The 19,775-nt window shown below is 35.6% G+C and overlaps 1 protein-coding gene across 1 annotated transcript in view; it reads left to right on the top strand.

Annotated features, from left to right (window-relative positions):
- The window catches only part of PSMD14 (proteasome 26S subunit, non-ATPase 14), a 49,378-nt gene that overhangs the window by 13,005 nt on the left and 16,598 nt on the right, over positions 1–19,775 (top strand). Inside the window, exons 5-8 of the mRNA XM_075511888.1 lie at positions 10,819–10,890; positions 11,207–11,326; positions 12,359–12,429; positions 13,391–13,541. Of these exons, the coding sequence (XP_075368003.1) occupies positions 10,819–10,890; positions 11,207–11,326; positions 12,359–12,429; positions 13,391–13,541 (414 nt within the window). The remainder of the gene's footprint in view (positions 1–10,818; positions 10,891–11,206; positions 11,327–12,358; positions 12,430–13,390; positions 13,542–19,775) is intronic.

The raw sequence follows: 19,775 nt of genomic DNA, 5'->3' as shown, positions 1-19,775 counted from the left end.
TCTATGGCACCGTGGGAACTTGGGAGACCTGCCACTGATCTAAAGTTCTGTTTCATCTGCTGATCTAGCCAGGATGGTTATTAAAGAGCACTACTGGCTCAGTATTCTGCAGGGCTTCAGAATAAGAGTTGGTGAACTGGCAGGCAAAGGAGGGTCGGTCTCAGTGTAGATCATTCCCAATTAACAATTAAATGCAAGTTTCCTTGAATTACTTCATTAAGTTGATGTGTCTCTTGAAGTAAATTATGTTTTCTAGCTGCCTAATCTGCATCCTGAGATTCCCTATGTAAAACAAATCACAACAACAACAAACCTCAATACCAAAACAAACCCAAACACCCCCCCCCCCCCCCGCCCCAAAAACCCAAACTCTAAAAACCCAACCAGAAAAAAACCAACATCTTAACATCTTATTGAAAAATTTGGTTAATTGATTCTTGAAACAGTTTGGGTTTTAGTTTGAAGGGTGCAAATGTGTTGTCTTTAATGAAGTGCTTTTTCCTTTGGAAAGCTGTTGAGTGTGTTGGTATCTTGGTATCTCTTGCACCTGTATGACTTTTTCCTTCCTGTGTCTCCTGGGTATATATGCTTTATGTGGTTTGAATTGTGGTGATACCCTATTGCCTGCTTCTCACACGTACTTGAAGCTTCAGATACTCCTTTGAAAATACTGTGCCAGGGGAATGAATCTGAATTATAGCTCTTAAAATTGTGCATCATTTCTGCGCCATTGATTCCGAGACATTTTTCAGCAAAGTTCTCAAGTACTAAGAATGTTAGTATTTCTAGAATTCCAATATACCTCCCTGTGGATGAGATGGTATACAATTTGGGTGGGTTATTCCAATTCTACTTTTTTTCCCCAGAAGCTATCAACCCATTTAAAGAGTAGAAAAATTTTCTCAGTGACAAACATTTCTTCATCCATTAAAAACATCCAACATCAACTCCCATTAAAAGTTCAAAAGACTTAATCGATGCCTATGTTGTTTCCTGTAGAAAGTCTCAGTGTCAGTTTATATATCTAAAATATATGATTTTGTTTTAAGGAGAAAAAACCCCACACACCTTAGATATAGTAAACTGTGCTGTTTTACTTTCATTGACTGGGATGAGTATTTTACTGCATTGATTAGTGTTTTAATACAGCGCTGTTCAACTATCAAATTTAGGGTACTGGTGTGGCCTGGGTCTGCTTACACTGGAGATGATGATGGCTCCATGGGTAGTGTAGGCTTATTTGGGAGTTGTTGGGGATTGCTAAAGGCTGGGTATAGTTTTCCTACATTTAAAACATGGTTGAGTGATTGTAATGTGATTTATATCCAAAAGTGCTAATGGGAGAGGGGGAGAGAAACATGCTAGAATTGGTTTAGGAATGGTCATATGATTGTACTTACAACACAGTGTGTGCTTTGTTACAAAAGCTGCCTTAAATTATGATGGGCTGCACTACAGTCATACCTTACATGTTAATCACAAACAAACATAAAACTAAAAATAACAAAGCTAGTGGGTTGTGCCTGGGCATTATCAGTTTCCTCTGATCTACTATTTTCCTATAAACTCTGGAGACCATTTTTAGCTGCCTCCTCTTGGCCTCAGATCTTAAACTTCCTTATGTCTAATAATTAGGCAATTAGCTTCTCTCTCCTCAATTTAATTGCCAGTGTAGTCCAGCCGACTTTCCCCAGAAGAGACAAAGAAGCTCGGACAAGGAAATGAGTGTAGCCATAATGAGAAAGAACGGGGAAAAGAAGACTAAACAAGAGCAGACGTCTTTGTGCCTTTTGCATTACACCTGTTCACTTGTAATGTTCCTTTCTGTAAGCAGGAAACAGCCCCTTACAGTGATTGATTTAATTTATTTCTCTTAGAAATTGTTTCTTCTTTCTGAAATCCCATGCTATTGAATGTTAAGTTGCAATGCTACTATGCAGCACCTTTGAATAAGGGCTTCTGTTTTCTTCCTGCAGTGTACAAGAGTCCTCTTCAGTTTTTCCTGGAAGTTTGAAGTGTTCTTGTATTAATAGTGGGGTTGTTTTAAAGTGTTACAAACAACTAACCTTCCTACATATTGCCACTGAGTCTCCCAGTTCACCTGTTTGTGTCCAGAGGACCAGCTCTTCACAACAGAGAGCCTGTAGGCATATAGAACCCAGTGCATTCTTTTACATATTGAGTAAATCCCTTTTAACTGCTCTGCTGCACAAAGTGTACTTTAGGGTGACCTCAGGCAGCACCCGCTGAGGGCTACCTTGCCTTCTTGGCCGAACTGTGTCTAGAATAAGGTAATTAAAATCTGCATTAGAGCAAGACTTCTGAAGGCAGACAAAACCTACAAATGCTGACTCGTTATCTGCCTTGAGGCTCTCATTTCTAAATCCCAATACATTCTGTAATGGTGATAGGAACAGATAACTGGTTAGTCCTGGTTTTAGACTGGAATGAAACTGACCTTTGTATTTTCTGGATTTTCTTTTTCCCCAGTAGCTTGAGGTTATGAAAAATAGTAGTTCTTTTCAAAAACATGTACAACATTACTGAGGATTTGTTTTGTGTCCCTGATCTTATGGCTTTTCACTAACTATAATGTTGTCATAGAATCATAGAATGGTTTGGGTTGGAAGGAGGAACCTTTAAAGGTCATCCAGTCCAAATGGTCCTTATGCTTGATAATAAGGAATATTAACTGTAGTGATGCAGCATACCTTCCCTTGCTTTTTTACGTCTCAATGAATTTGTAGATTGTATGGGGTAAAGAGAGAAGAAACACTAGAACCAGGGAAGATTACACATAAGTGGCCATTTCATGCAACAGTTGTGTTGGGAACATTGCAGAAAGTCTGACTATTGCAAATTGCATCAAGGTGATACATGTAAATGACTTTATATCATGAATGCATGTTAATATTGGGTAATAAATATTTATTTCTAATAAAAATTAGACTAAGTAGAATGACTTTCTGTGAAGTACGTTGTAGTACAGTTAAGCTTATCTGACCTCAAAATAAATTCAACTAGCATCATTTGATGCCAAATCTTGGTAATTTTTTTTTTCTTAGTAAGCTTTAAGCCTCAGTCTTTGAGAATATTTTCAATGGTAGTATTGGAAAACAGGAGTGCTGTTTTTTGTAAAAAGCCTTTTAAAACTTTGACAGTTTGGGGCAATTAGATGAGCAAAACACATTACAGGTATATGGACAGTCCTGCATGTGCCCATGTTGGTGGATTATATACCTCTTCCATTAAACTGTTAGTGCAAGAATTGATAGATGGATAGGATAGAAACATAACCTAAACTTTGGTGGCTTCCCTTCTTTCTTTTTTTTTTTTCTTTAAAATTCTGGCCAGGTTCTATGTGGAGTGTCCCAGTGAACTAGAGATTAATTTTGTTTGAAGTTCTGCTTAATTAAAAAAAAAAACAAACAAAAAACAAAAAACAAAAAAAAACCAAAAAAAAACCCCAAAACCACAGAAACAAAAAACCCCAAACAAACAGAAAAGGTAAATAGTAAAGTTTTGGCTCTGCACTGAAGAGGTGTTTACAAACTGGTGATCCCAACCCATTTAACCAACTGCTCAGAGCTATACAAAGTTCTGAGTTCTGTAACTTTGGTTTTCGAAGAGGAGAGGAGATGGGAAATGTTACATATTTCAAGTCCATCTATATTGCTGTTTATGGAGTTCTGTTGTAAATGTGGACCTGGATGAACGTTTTTAGGAGACAGGATTTTGTATAACATACTGAGGCAGGTTTTTTTATCTAGCCTGTTAAGTTTTTTTTGCAGATATTTTTAATTTAAAGTAGCAATTGATGCCATAATATTTCCCTAGTATCCCTACTCCATTTTGGAGTCTACGAGACTGTCTATGAGACTAAACATATTACTACAATTTTTATTTCATCTGACATATGGTGTAACAAGACAATGTGATCCTTTCAGAAATCTAGGCTGTTTGTTGAGACTTATGGTATTTTGTGGTCTGTTATGTATGCTTGGTTATAATTGGTATAAAAATGGGCCTAAACATACAAACTGTTTAGACATAATGCTAGCTGCAAAATACAATCCTGTTGATGTGGAACTAACTGTAAAATTGTGTGTACTAGCTTGAAAACTGCAATAAAATTTCAAATTGCTACTAATTACTGTATGATTCACAGTGCAAAGTAATATATTTTTCCCTTTTTATGAACTTTATGATTTTTCAATTTTTTTATGAACTGGATCATTTTCTCTGTCATGACTGATCATGTTAACTTCTTGTCCTGCGGAAAATGCAATACATGGCTTCTGGTGCTTGTCATGACGATGTTGCTAGAACCATTGAGATCCGGGAATATGGCTTACTCCCCTCATCACTTCCAGTGATGGAATACAAGTTGATGTTTTCTGTAAGTGTATTGTCAGTACAGGAAACATTTCTCCACAGTCACAATTTTGTTTAGATTTTTAGGCTTAGCAATGTGTAAAAAGCACTATGCTGATCTAAGAAATCTTTTTATTCTTTATATCGCTGTCATCAGGTTATATATGCCACTTACTGACAAAGGGTAAGTAGAGAAGAGCAGTGGTACTCTGAAATTTTACGGTCTTATTATCACTAATACCTGTGCTTCCTCTGCACGCTTGCTCAAGTTTGTCCTCTCTGCAGGTAGTATTCTGTAATGTGTTGGTTTTTTTTCCCCCCATGTACCAAGCTATATGCCCACCATTGGATTTACCTCCACAAAACGGTAGTTTTAAGCTCACTTTAAGTGCCTGATCTTTCCACACATCCTTTAATATGATAAATTATTATTTTACAATGATTGTCATTGCATTTATACTCCAGTTGCCCTTGTCCCCCCCCTGCCTACGTAGTAAATGTGATGATTATCTGAAACACTTGTTTTGGAGGAGGTAGGGGAGGGAAGAAAAAGTCGGGGGGTGAATACTTTTTTAAATTCAAAAGTAATGCAAGTTTTTTCTGTCTTGTTTTTTTTCAGTTAATCTTTCTCAATTGTCTTTAGATATAACAGCTGAAAATATGTACTGAAAGGGTTAAGTCGGCATGAAAGAATTCATTTCCACTTTAATGACCTAGCCTTGCTGGGTTAGGACTATGGGGAACATGCTTCTGACTTGTACTTCTATTGCCAATTAACACCTCCTATAACAGGTTGCCTCAGCTAGTCATTGAAGCAGAGGCAGTAGAAATAGTTTACATGCAGCTTGTTTTTCACACTAGTTGTTTAATACTCAGAAAATTAAACTATTAAAAGGTTCTTTCTTACCGTACTGGGAAAGAAATAAACACTATAGCAGTCAGTGTTTGCTTGTGTGTCCTATGTTCACGTTCAAATTGTTCCAATTGCAAAAATTTTAAAAAGTAGTAATGATTGTAGCAGTTCTTATATTTTACACTGAAATACGTTGTTTGGTGCAATACAGCCAAGATTTGCTCTACAGCACTTTAGTTCACTACCTTTTTTATTACAGTTGCCCTTGCAAAACTGAGTTTCTTTGTTGAAACAGCTATGATATATTTCAAAATAATCTTTTGTGCTATTAGCGTGACACCAGAGCAGTGTTTAAGACCCATTTAAACAGTAGAAAGTGTCTCCGTTTGTGGAATATTTCTCAGTTGCTTGTGTAATTAATCGAGTCCACCTTCTATACCTATTTGAATAAATGTAAAATAGTACAAATAAAGAGCAGTGCTCGAAAATGACACTTTAGTTCACATTTAATCAGCAGGTATTTTAATAACATAATAAAATTGGCTAAATAATTGATACCAGTTCACACTAAGAGAAAGGTGGAGTAATATACCTAAAAGTGTTAACAAATTTGCTAAAAGGCCTGAGTAGATAACACTTCAAGGCGTTAGTTTTTATCCTGTTAGAATGGCAAATGCCTTTAACACTTCGTCAACAAGGGCTGCCCAAGTAAAGGGCTGCTTTTTATATTGGATCATCTCTTTAACTGTTTGAAACAAAAATAGTATCATCCATAATTTAAAATTACAGTGTAATCTTAACTTGAACCTGATTCTTTTTCCAAGTCTTACTGAAAAAATTAAGCAAAAATAAAATGTATTTTAATAGTGGTAACTTAATTTTATCAATTATTATTGAAATTGGGATTCTGCCATTCTAAACAAACCCAGAGTTTGGTTGGGTTTTATGAGATGGCTGGCCGTCAGGCAGCTCATTTCACTGACCGACAGCATGTATAGTTGATTCAGAAGAAACGTCCATTTTCCGTAAGCAGCACGATAACAGTATTTTTAGACAGAGTTTTTTAACTTTAATTACTGTATCCAGCTTATACAGGAATGCTTGGGAAAAAGAATGTTTGATATTCCTTGCAGTTTCCAAATCCCATTTTTCTCCACTTCTCCAAGAAATTATCCAATAAAGCTGTGGGCAGGCAGAATGAAGGCAATATTCCCTGTTTTGCAGTGAGATGGACAGTCTTACAAAACTGTGCAGTGGGAGAATTATCTGACCACCTTTGAATACCATAATGTAACCAAAAATACCAGCAGATCTTTTGCATTGCAGGTACAAATGCTTTCTTGTTTGGGTTTCTGACACCAGTTAATTTAATTTGGTACTCTGCTTCATAAGGATGGTGCTCCTTTGTGAAAGTTGGCAGGCAGTGAAGTTTATGAACAGTGATAATAGCACATGCTGTGGAGGGTCAGTGTAAAATACTTTGCTTCCATGTAGAGATTAGTTTATAAAGTCTTTCTTCCTCTTTGCTTCATGAAAGAAATGCATAAACTTCTGTGGAAGACTAGCAGAAACAGGCCAGAGAAATCTCAAAACGTGTAACCCGTAGCTAGCTCCCACATACTGTGTAACTAGCACGCAGAAGCTGTGGCTGTCACTCCAAGGCTGTGTACATTATCAGCCATTTATGGAAAAGGAAGTGGTCAGAGATGGAAGTAAATTGGTTCCAGTTTCCAAATGTCTGTTTTTCAAATGGCATTGTCTAAAGCGAAGCAAACTACTTGGAAGACCCAAGATCTGTTCTGTTGGTTTTATGTGTTAAATCTTTAAAAGTTTTAGGTTAAGAATTTGGTCAGCTTTGAGTTTATAGTTTTCTGTAGAAAGGCAAGTGTGTGCCTATGGTGTTTTATGTGCCAATTTATCTTTGGTAGAAAAATAATGTGAAACTAAATCTGTTGTGAAGATAGATTCTGGACAGGTTTTGACTTATGGATCCTTCTCAAAATTCCTGAATTGGTACATCAGAACCATTGCAGAGCTCTTCTGAGCAGTTCATTCTAATCTATATTCAAAACAAAGGAAGGAATATTAACATGAAAATTAATACACATAATTGGTACAGTACAATGAGTTGTTTCCTTTTCTCATAATTTAGCTAGTAATCATAATCTATAAGGAGAACAGAGCAGACTGAAAGGAGATAGTGAGGTTTCCACAAAAGAAGCATCTGTGACCAAGGAAATACTTAGTATGTCCTGTATTTTATAAGACGTCTGAGGAGTAATAAACCCACAGTATATCTGCATTGTATACTACCATTAGCTAATTTTTAAGAGTTCAGGTAAATTGGTTGAACTGTGTGATAAGAGTGGAAGCTAATCTTTAATATTTTTACTATCTCAGGTATGTGCTTAAAGTGAAACAGTGAAGTTTGCAGTTAATATCCCCTAACACTTAGTGTAGTCGTTTATATATAAATCTTTAAACTCACATTTAGTGTGCAAAATAATTCACAGGGAATACAATGGCTTTAAAAAAAAAGATGCTAAACAAGTTGACTTACACCATGAAGCATTCCTTTATGAATTAGCAATGTTTCCTATGCTGAAAATGAATTGTTGGCTACGGGTGCTGGCAACTGGCAGGAGAACTTTAACGTAAGTTTTGAAAACAGAAACTACTTTATCTCACAGAATGCCTGAAGGATTGATAAAGTATAATATTAAATATCCCCTCTTCTGGACCATCACCAAGGCAGACAAGCATGTGAAAGCTCCAAGGATTATAGAAACAATAAAAGAAGGAAAGATTAGGGATGAGTACAGTAGGGTAATGCCCTGCTTTAGTTCCTACCTTTGCTTAAACTAAAGATAATTTATTTGCAATAATGTTTGTCTTTGTCTCCTGCCTGTAAATGTTGAATCTACTGACTGATTTTAAATAGATTTTAAAAAGGGAAAAGTTATGAAGAATAATTAAACTCTTACAAATTGTCAACACAGGTGTTTACATAGGGGAGAGAGATGTGATTAGTGCCTCAGCTGCAGGAAGGGTGTCAGTGTGGTCTGCCATCTTAACAGATACTAGAGATTCCATATAGGAGAGCCTATTCAAGAGCTGTAGTCTGTGGAATAAACTTCAGTTCAAGCTCACGATTTTTTGAGAAGCTAGTCTCAATCAAACATCAACATTAGCCTTCCAGAAACCACAAAACTACTTATGCTAGTTCGGGAGAGATTTTTTTTTAATGCTATTCTTTCTTTAGAAAAAAAATACTGAATGGTGTAATGGGATGCTTGCTTACAGTGAAATGTTAAACAAAATCTGGGACAAAACTAGAATATGTATGGTGATCACAGCATGGATGTTACGGTTCTTCCTAAAGCAGAAGGTTACTGTGTTTGTACTTTTACCCTCACTTCAGACCCTCTCTGGTCTAGAACTGGTAGAAAATTGGAAGAGAGCTTTATATATGAAGAAGGGGGTTGTTATCAAACCTAATAAGTATTTTTTTAATTAAAACCCAACCCATCTGTGCTTTATTCTTAGCAGTGATTAAGTAGAAATATGAGTCTTTGTGCTTTCCAAAGCATTAAGACTTCTAAGTGAAAAGAAGATAATTTAGAATAGATTTAAAGCAGGAGAGATACAGTTAAGAAAGTAAACTTACATGTTTACAGAGGAAAAAACATAGTAACAGTGTCAGAAAATGATTGGGCATTTGAGGCTTTGTCACTCAAACAATTTAGCTGTAGTAAATTTGGAATAAGTGATTCAGGTGCCCTGTGCATCTGGTTCTGCGAAATGTTCTGAAGAACTGCTCATAGAGTTTTTCATTGTAAGTGTTAGAGGAACACTTCTCCACTGGAGCATCTCACTGTTAGGCTATGGCTAGTCGGGGAAATACTTGATGAAGAGGTGGAATTGATTAAAAAATGGACCTTTGGCAAGAATATTATACAAGGTGAAAAGTTAAACCTGCTGGAAGATTGCTGATGGAAAGGCCAAAGTGACAGAAGAATTAGCAATGAGTACTAAGAAGTGAGGGAGAGCAAGTATCAAGAGGTGATGGTCAGCAGTATCAAAGTTGGAAATAAAGGTTTGAAGGTGTTAGGAAGCAGTTGTGGTTGACACAGATCCATGCATGTATGTGAGCTTCAAAATATAAAGATTGGATTCAAAATACAAAGATTGGATCTGGAGCTAATAGAGAAGGAATTCATTGACGTTGTGGGGGGGGAAACAACAGCTGAATTTTCTTACTGTCTTTAAAGCGTTCTGAAGACTAGATGATGTTTTTCTGTGTGTGTGAAAGTGTGTAGAAAAGACCATTACTATGCAAATTTAATATGCTGATTACTTAAGTTCCTGGTTTTATCTTCAGGAGGCGATGGCTTGTGTCGATCTGTCTTCTGTTTGGTGTCATGTGGACGCATGTTGTACTGAATTTTTCCACTTCAAGTGAAAAATCAAGAATTTACTAAATTTTTCTTTTTTTTGCCCAATTTTGCTTATAACTGTGGGATCAAAGTTCTAAATCTACAAAATGTTTGTGTAAAGGCACCATTTTTTTCCTCCTTTAACTTAATGTGGAGTGTCTTTTTTTTTTTTTTACCATACTCCATGGTTGCTTTGTTGCCCTTCTAAGTTTACATCACTTAGTGCAGAAGGAACCTTTTGTCTTTTCAGTGGAAATTTGTTGTGCGCAATTTGGTAATAAAGTAATGAAGGTACTGTTAATTGGCTGTAATGAGGTATGCTGATACGGAATCCTGTATATAAGAGCAACATGTCTCTTGCTCCTTGAAAGGGACATTTAAACTGCTGCCTCCTGTGTTTTTCATTTTCAACAGTACACAGAACCTGTTTCAACCAATCATTCACACCTGGGACAGTTGTGCTAATTTTTGAATAACTACTCATAAGGCAAAGAGCAAAGTATTTTGTTCACAGCTTTTCCACCTAGGGATCGGAGGTCCATTTTTTCTCTCACTGTACCGGTGTATCTGCAAAGTACTCCCATAGCCTTTATCTGCAAGTCCGCTTTAGCTGAGAGCTGATGAAGCAAAGGGAAATTGCTGTTTGTGTTGGTGCCAGTTAATCATGCTAGCCCAGCAGCATTTACATTCACACCACTGTAAGAAACACATAGTTAATTGGAGAACTGGATGTATTTTACAGCTGACGAAGGTTAGCATTGCGGCAAGGCTGACTAATGGAAACTTATCTGACTCTTAGCCTGTATGCCTCGTAACAGGTTTGTACCCAGTGCAATACTTGCCAGTTTTTTATTTGACTGATTCTGATAAGATTGCTCTTTAGATTGGTATTGTTTTGGGGTGGGGGGAGACAGGGGATGATGACTAGGTGACTTGTATTACAAAATAGGTTAGTGAAGGAAGGTGCTGTAAAGAAGTGTTTGGGGTTTGGGTGTGCTTTTTTTTGGTTTTGTTTGTAAGAACTGCATCTAACACACAAAGCCACAATTATATATGCTTTTTTCTGTAAGTTTTGTAATATGGAAAACAAAAGAAAGTGTTTAGAAACTGCAGAATAACAATGGTGGAGAACATAATTATTTATTCTTTTCATAGGGGCCGCCAACAGATGCTCCTGCGGTCGATACAGCAGAACAGGTTTATATCTCTTCCCTTGCACTGCTGAAAGTAAGTGTTCTGTGGGTACTGCATCTATGTATACTGCTGGACATACAGCACCTGGCACCTATCCAAAGTTTATGGACTTGTGCTCCTTAGGTGCTGGTCAGACTAATTTTTAAAATAAATTAATACTGTTTGGAACACTCAGAGTAAGAAACTTATTTTAATTACTTCTCTTTTGTTGGCTTCAGTTTTATTATTTTATAGTTCTACAGTTCTACAAGTTGCAAATTATCTATAGATCAACAAAGGCTGAAAGAACTACCCAAGTCAAACTTGAGCCTCCTGTTAAACATACGGTGTAATTTGGTCTTAATTCCAGATGTTGAAGCATGGGCGTGCTGGTGTCCCTATGGAAGTTATGGGTCTGATGCTTGGGGAATTTGTTGATGATTACACTGTGAGAGTGATTGATGTTTTTGCAATGCCACAGTCGGGAACGGTGAGTTCTTTGCAGCTAAACCTTGATAATTTTGTTTGCTTGTTTGTTTTGTCCTTATGGTAAATATTCTTAAAAGCTTTTCCTGCTTTACCTCATTTATGCAGTCTTAAGATATAACTTGCTAGGTGTAATTCAAACATGTCTGATGGATTTAAAGGTTTCAGTAAAATTAGTTAAAACAGGATTTTGGTTTTTTGCGTCACTTAAAAGTGATGGTATACCAATATACTTAACCATACGCCTTTATGTATGTTTAAGTATATTGGTATACCATCACTTAAAACATTTATAAATTGATAACTTTAAGAACTCATATACTATGAGTCGGGGAAGAATTCAAAATGTAAAAGGTTTGATTAGAAGTATATCATGCCCTTAATTGTTGTGGTGCTATAGATATACTTCAAACTCGCTTTCTTTGACAGATCTTACAGTGGCGTGTCTCTCAAATTATATTTTTGTGATGAAAAAAAAGATGTATTTTAATTTTGAGTAAGAATATTCATGTTATGAAGAGATATTTTTAAGAGATTATCAGCCGATGAGTATAATTGGAATTTATGATGCTTTTTTGTGTAACTCGAATGAAATATTGTTCTTAAAGGAAGGATGGATCCCTTTAACTCAGAGCTGCACATCAATGAAATTTTTGAATTCTTTTGTCCTGAGGTTATTCTATGCATGTGCATAGTATAAGTCGAATCTGCAAAAAGCCCATATGTGATATTTATTATGAATAAAAGCTGTAGAGCTGAACTTGTGAGAAACAACAGGCCAGAGTTTGCAGAACAAAAAGAGGGGGAAAAGATTAATTCCTATGTGTATTTAATCATGTTTACTCATAGTAGAGATAACATAAATAGCAATTCAGATTCTTGTTTCAGTGTTTTAAAAATCACATTGAAATACATTTATAAAAATTGTATTTTACATTTAAAGGTGTTCTATCAAGTAGTTCTAAAGTAGTTGGGTTGCCCTTTTAAACAGATGCTTATGAATGGTGTTTCAATTTTTGTCTATCTTCTACATCAGGGTGTCAGTGTGGAGGCAGTTGATCCTGTATTTCAAGCAAAAATGTTGGATATGCTGAAACAGACGGGAAGGTAAGTCACCCTAAAGAGGGCTGACAGTAACAAGTACTCCCTGCATGTTGTTTAGAAGAAACAGCTGGCTTTCTGCAAAACTAGTGATCTAGGGGCTATTAATAATGTTTAAAAAGAAATAATTGGCCCAGAAGTCAGGTGAGTAGCATAGCATGTAATTCAGTCCACCTCATGCATTTCAATTGTCAGGGGATTGTCACTCGTGTTAAACCTACAGCATTGCACAGAAAGATTAGAATGCTGCTCAATTTAGTATAGGCAGTTACTAGACAGTACCTGCTTAGAAGATTGATTTTTTTAATTTCTTTTAATTAAGACAAAAAAATTACAAAGTTGTAGCTTATTTATGATCAATTTTAATGAAAAGAAAGGGAAAATAATTTTGTAAAAGATCCTGGTATTTAAACAAATTTTTATTTCACTCCTACCTCTCAACAGTTGTCGTCTGCTTGCTCAAATTCTTTTACTGTGGGAAAAACTTCAAAATTAATGTTAGCAAAAGGCTCAGCAGCTGAACAGAACAGTGCAAATTGCTTTTTGACTGAGTTCCTAGTTCTACTGCTGGTTTAATTGATATTTAATCCTTTCCCACCGTTGGTTCCCGTTGTCCATATCTGAAATGGACTTTCTGCCGTGAAAATTCAACCCTTGATGCCAAGGAGTTAAAGAGTAGATATTTACTCAAGTGCTGAAAGGGTAAAAACTGGTTCAGGGAAGGTGTAGTAACAGGGCGAAAAACGGAAAGCATGATCTACCACTGCTAATATGCATCCCTTAATGATAACCCTCTTTTGTTGCATTTATTCATGTCCATGTTTTCACCATACTATGGTGAGTAATTTAAATATTTCTAATGGTTGTTTTTTCACAGCTCATCCTAATTTATGCCCTGATACATTACTATTTCTTCTTGTGTTATGTGTTTTTATTTTTAAGAATCTCAATATCCCCTTTGTTTCAGACCTGAGATGGTAGTTGGTTGGTATCATAGTCACCCTGGCTTTGGCTGTTGGTTGTCTGGTGTAGATATCAATACTCAACAGAGCTTTGAAGCCTTATCAGAAAGAGCTGTTGCTGTGGTGGTGGATCCCATTCAGAGTGTAAAAGGAAAGGTATAGTAGGCTTGCCTTTTTTTTTTTTTTTAAGGTACTTCGGTAAGATTTAATAGAGAAGCACTGTAAATATGTGTAAGTTCTTGATTTTTTGGAGGCCACTTCTGCATTAAAAAATAAAAATTAAAAAAATTCTCATTATAAATTAAAAGATCATATTTAGTTTATTCTGCATCTCGTATCAGTAGTCCTTAAACAGTCTGGAATTCTTTGATATTGTAAGTAATCATAATCCTCCCTTAATATTTTGCTATTCAGGTGTCACTCAACATGTTTGCAACTAATAATCCAAGTATACGTTGTTTCAGATTATTACATTTTAGCCACAAAATCTAAGATTAATTACTAACAGATTGGAATAGGTTCAGCCCCTTAACGTGGGTACTAACTAAGGCGGCATTGATTTATAGGCGTTGCATATGATGGCTTTTAGTATCATTTCTATTCCAAATGTTTTGGGCAATAAAACTTACAGAAGACTTTGGTATCAAGCATTTGAGTTTGAGAAGTGTGCAGATAAATGATTAAGTATGTTAAATGATTATGAAAAGAGATTAACTTGCAAAGCATATTGGGTTATAGTTGTCCTTTGTTGAAATCTCTTTTGTTCTTGTTTAGTTCTCTTTTTATTTCTTTCTAGCCCCATATGCCATTTTCCTATTTCCTGCCTCATGACAGCAGGGAGCAGCTCTATTATCACCTTCACAGAGCTGTCTGCAAATGTGAGAGGCAATTCGATTTTGCTCAACCACAGGGAGAGTGGATTAGAAAAACTACAGAACGTACAGAAATTGGCTAGGTGGTTTACTGCTTTAAAATACTGCTGAGGTGTTTTGTTTGAGCATGCACTCCTATTGTATTGTAGAATAATTATTGAAATGCGTCATGGTATATATGGATGATATTAATGTAAATTTATAAATATTTTAAAAGTAAGTGTTCATCTTCTGTAAAGCTGTAGTATCATATTTCCTGTGAGACAGATCGTATTAAAGCTACCAAACAATTCCACTAAGGGTTCCCTTAATTTCATAATAGAATATTCTGAAGCTACAGTTGCATTTTCATTTGGGTTTCTTTTTAAATTCTGATTTTTATAGGAAATTTGTTTATGTAACAGGCAATTGAAAAATTAATAGCTTCTGGTTGTTTGGAACCTATTAGACATCTAAATCAATTTTGCTTCCTTTTAAATTGCATAAAGAGTAGAAGAAAATTTAGGTAGCTTTTGGGGGGGGGGGGGGAAGATGTGGTAAAATACTTAATTACTCCTGACTTCTTTTTTCTAGAACTTTTTCATTTTGCTTTTTCTTATTTTCCCACTCCAATAGAAATGTTGAAATAGGATTCTTTTTATTTTGTCAAAATATAATTTTTGGGACTATACTAGTAATTAATTTAGACCCCACTAGCTATTAAAACTGTTAAGGAGAAAAGCCTCCCAGTAAGTCACACTACTGTTATACCACACTTGCTCACTAAGTGCCTTTTTTATTTTTAAGTAATTTTTTGCCACTGTTTTGACACAGATGTCATCTTTGAGGGTCTTTTGTTCTCTTCAAGAAAATAATCTTTGGCATATTTATTTTGAATGTAAATAAATCTTTGTCCATCTAAACATTTCTGGAATTTTTGTCCATCTAAACATTTCTCAATTACAGCTCTTCTTATGGCATTGCTGCCAGTACTTGAGATCACTGGAAGTCTTGTAATGTTTGTTTTTCATACATGTCTAGCTGTTATAGTCAGACTAAATTACATTCTCAGGTTTCACATTAAAAAAAAGTTTACATCTGTCATGTTTCTGGCAAGTGCATCCTTAAAAGCTTAGAGATAGAAAGAATCCCCCAAATTATGAATACCACTTCTAATTAATTTCTTGATTTTTGGGGGTGAGATTGGGCTATGGAATGTGTATGACTTTTAAGATCCTGGCTGGCAAGATCACTATTAAAATGTATTTTGATTTTGGATGAACTGAGGGAAGAACAGATATATTAGAGTTCAAGGGGATTTCTTTGGTCAGGTTTGACTGCTTCATGTGCATGGCTGCCTTAGCATGGTGTCCAGTGCCTCTTCGTATGTCAGACAAGTCGAGCTAAGCCTATTTCAGGGAAGTACCTGCTTTTTCTCAGCACCAGCAAAAGAACTGCTTGCAGGGGTAATTTTGCTGGTATAGTACCCGCTATACTGGTGAGCTTTTGCTCATCTATATAGCTATGTGAGTCCAAGATCATTACCCATTATACCTCTTACTAGCATAACTGTCTGGCAAAAAATTATAGTAAACGTGGCATAGAAGATTTTAATATGGTGTGTTTTTACTGAGATTAGATGTATTTAAAAACAAAGTCCAAAATAAAACATTAGCTAATTTTAAACCTGCCTCAGGGCAGGTCCATGCCCATATGAATTGCTATGGCTTATAGTCAGTGAAGGAGTCATGGTTGTGCTAGTGAAGAGTAACCGGGGCAGAGGTTGTGTTCATGTGTCAGGAAGTTGGAATTAATTCTGATGAGGAGCCTCAGGTTCACCTTGATTAGCTAAAGCATTTTGCCCTGTCACTGGTAGAAAGCGAAAACTTGTTCAACTTCTGTTAGCTGTCCTTGGCTGGATACACGTGTTCCAAACACCTACTAGGACAGGGGTGTATGATTGCAATTTAAAGATAAGAATACATATAATTTGCATCAATTCAAAAAAAAATCATTTTATGTCATCTTAAAGCCAATGAGCAAAAATAAAAAGTCATATAAAATCCTTATATAAAAATAAAACCCTCATATAGATCTGTAGATTAAACACCAACTGCTTTAATGACCATTTTAGGACTGGGATATTATTACATAAATATAGTAGGACACAAGAAGGACAAGTAATTCTAAATACTGTACATACATATTTACATTACTTTACATACATATTCTTGCACACAGTGTGCTTTTTCATGATTGTGTACAATATTGCAATTTTTAGGCTAATAATGTTCTAGCTGTCTGTAAAATAAGCTCACAACAGATCAGTGAATTTTAACTGAAGGTCAATGTTATCAGCTGAAGGTCAATGTTATCAGAACCCAGAGAGAAAAAGCTTTGTTCGGCTTTTTTCTTTTTTTTTTTAACTTGATTTCTGTGAATGAAGTCAAAGTAAACATGCTGAAATATGGCCAGTGGGGCAACCTAGCTAGCAGTTGCTTCATCTTGTACTTACTAATAAACCTTCCTTTTACCCCCTCCAGTTTTTCAGTCTGCACAGTGGAAGTTGTAATACATATTTAGAATATTCCACAGAAGCAGTAATTTCATTAAAGATCTGGAATAAAGCTAAATATTGACATTTCATATTTATTTCCAACATACATTTTGAAATTTCTGTACAGAGAACTATATACCTTTGCCAAATGTTAAAAATAAATTTTTTTTTGGACCTTAACTTAGCAGCTGTTCCTCACCTCTTAAGGAAAATATAACTACACTAAATCCACTGTAACATAGTATCTTTAACTCCACAAGCATTAACTTACTGTGGTGCACTCATATATCTTAAATTAAGAAAAAAGTGGTGTTTTCTTTTTTGAACCATTTTAAACTTTAAAATTTAGATCTTTATTATAAAAAAGTCACCATTTAAAATGGTGTTTTTTTCTGAGACAGTTCATTGGTTTCCCTTGATTAATAATTACTGGCATAAGGATTGGTAAAATATCCAAAATTCTCAGAAGTCCATTTTGTACATTTGAGAAGTTTGTTGGTGCTTGTGGTGTTTAATAGGATATGTAGCAAGATCTCTTACTCATACAGCAAAATTTCATGTCTGTTTTATACCGTAATTTTTCATAGCAAGGCACTGTCAGAAGTATTTGTAGGAAGATTTGTTGGTTTATGGCAAAAATCTTTTTTTTTTTTTGCTGAGAAAAAGACTTGACTTTGCAATAACTTTTTATAAATTCTTTGCATGTTAATCACCTCCTGACAGATAGAAACAAGTATGCTATACATCTTAATCTTGTGCTTAAACCATATCCTGCCACTTTCATAAAATAGGTTTTTGCTATGATATTTTATCCTTATCTTAATCTCATTCAGAGGATACAAGGAGAAAAAAACATGTACATTTGGGTAGCCAGGTAAATCAAAATAATTCCAGTTGTAAAAGATCTCAGGAGATCATGTAGTCCAACTTTGTGCAGAGCACAGTGTCAATGTTGAGTTCAGACCAGCGCGCTTAGGGTTTTCTCAACTTGAGTCTTGAGATGCAACAGCCTCATGGGAATACCTGTTCCAATACTTTATTATTCTTGAAGGTGGTTTATTTTCCCTTGTGTACAGTCAGCAGCTCCCTATTTCAGTTTATTACTACTGTCTCCTGCCATGTACATCATTGAAGAACCTTGTTCTGTGGTCTGAGTAACCTCTTCTGGAATTGGAAGGTGTGATACTTCAACGAGTAGCCAGACTGTGGGCTGTAGTCTAAAACCATTTTGTTCAAGCGGTTTCTTTTCAGTGGAAGTTGCAAATTGCTTTCTTTTGTTCAGCTTATGAGATCTTTAGAAATTTATTCTAAAAGGAGTAACAGATGTGATGAACTTTATCATTTGTTCTTTTACTCATTTTTAAAGTGTGAAAAAAAATTATTCTTATGCTCCTAAAAGTCCCAAACAGGGACAGTTATACTGTATGTTTAAAAAAAAAAAATTATTTGTCCTAAAATAGCTATTATCTGGAGAGAGAGAAAGATGCTGGTTTTATCCTCCTTGTATAAATGAAGAGCTGAGGAGAAGAGAACCTTAGCCGAGTTGCTGCTGGAGGTCCATAGCAAAGTTGTGTCTGTCCAAAGCCAAGGTCATCTTGAGCAAGGTTAAGGTCTCAAAGTCCTTTTGAGCTGTTAACAAAGAAAAAATAATGTCTTTAAATATTCAAATTTCTATTTAGACTGATAAAGCATTCTATGCCTATTGTAAAAATGTGGTGGCTCAAATACTATACTTTGAAATTTTGTAGTATTCCAGCATGTTTTTAATTCTTATTGTGCTAATGAGATTTTGTCCATTTTTCAAAATGGACGAAATTTATGTAGGCATAGGATAAAATGCCACCACGAAACCAATAGATCATACGGTTGAACAGAGCTTTGTTTTTCATTTGCTGGATGACCTGTTCTGACAACCTCTTCCATAAAACAGTCCTCTTCCTCTTCCCCCCCCGTCTCCCCCCCCCATTGGTGCTTCTAAATCTAGGTGACAATCTGTGTGTAATTAGTTATGTATATGAGCAACATGGTTTTGTTAATACCTGACTTCAGTTTTTAACTCTTCAGAGTAGTAGATGGTCATTTTGTTGAGTGCTGACCATAAGAATAGTGACTTGCAAATAGTTTTAATCTCTTCTGCTACTTTTACATTCCAGTTTAGATTAAATTTTCTACACACTACACTACCTCGCTTGGTGACATATGTGGGGAAAGGCAGCTGAACTCCTTTTCTGAGACAGTTTGTGTTGCAGATCCTCCCAACTTATTCAGACAAATATGTATGTGAATGGTTTTATAACTTGGTAATTTCTTAGTCTAAAAGACTAAGACTTCTTAGTGAAACTAGGAGTGAAACCAAAAGCAGACAGAGATTTAACAACTACTCTTCTGAAATTGGAATTGCCATCTAGCCTCAAGAATTTTCTTCAGCTGAACATAAGTCTTACACTAGTTTTCTGAAAGATTGCGTGTTTTCAGACCTCCACTCTTTTATCAGAGTGCTATTATTTTTCCTTTGAACCTGTCCTTTTCCCTTGTTTGTTTGAATTAACGACAGGATTGGAGGAAATGGTGACTGTTTCGTACGAAGGCAGAAAAAAAGCAATCAATCCTTAAAATGAGATGCGTGGAGACACGAGTGTAATGCCTGAAACTTGAAATTTAAAATAGCCCATTAAGAATTAAGTTTGTGAGAACTTTAAGTAGATTGGAGCCACCTAACAAGATTTTCTTTGTATACCCAAATCCCCCTCACCAATTCGTGCATTTGTCTTAACCTTTACCTTGATAAATAACCTTTACCTTGATAAATCTTCCCTTGACACAAGCGAATTCAACAGTCATTAGGGTACAGTTTGAAAGTATTAATTAACAACAGCTAAACAAAACAGTAAATTCACTATATTGTCACTACTGCTTTGGAGACATGTCTGTTTATTGTGAATTATTATGCAGATAATATTTTACAAGCAAATATATTTTAAA

The sequence above is a fragment of the Mycteria americana genome, chromosome 9 (genome assembly GCF_035582795.1).
Source record: "Mycteria americana isolate JAX WOST 10 ecotype Jacksonville Zoo and Gardens chromosome 9, USCA_MyAme_1.0, whole genome shotgun sequence".
NCBI classification, from domain to species: Eukaryota; Metazoa; Chordata; class Aves; order Ciconiiformes; family Ciconiidae; genus Mycteria; species Mycteria americana.
This window is presented reverse-complemented; position numbering and strand designations above follow the sequence as displayed.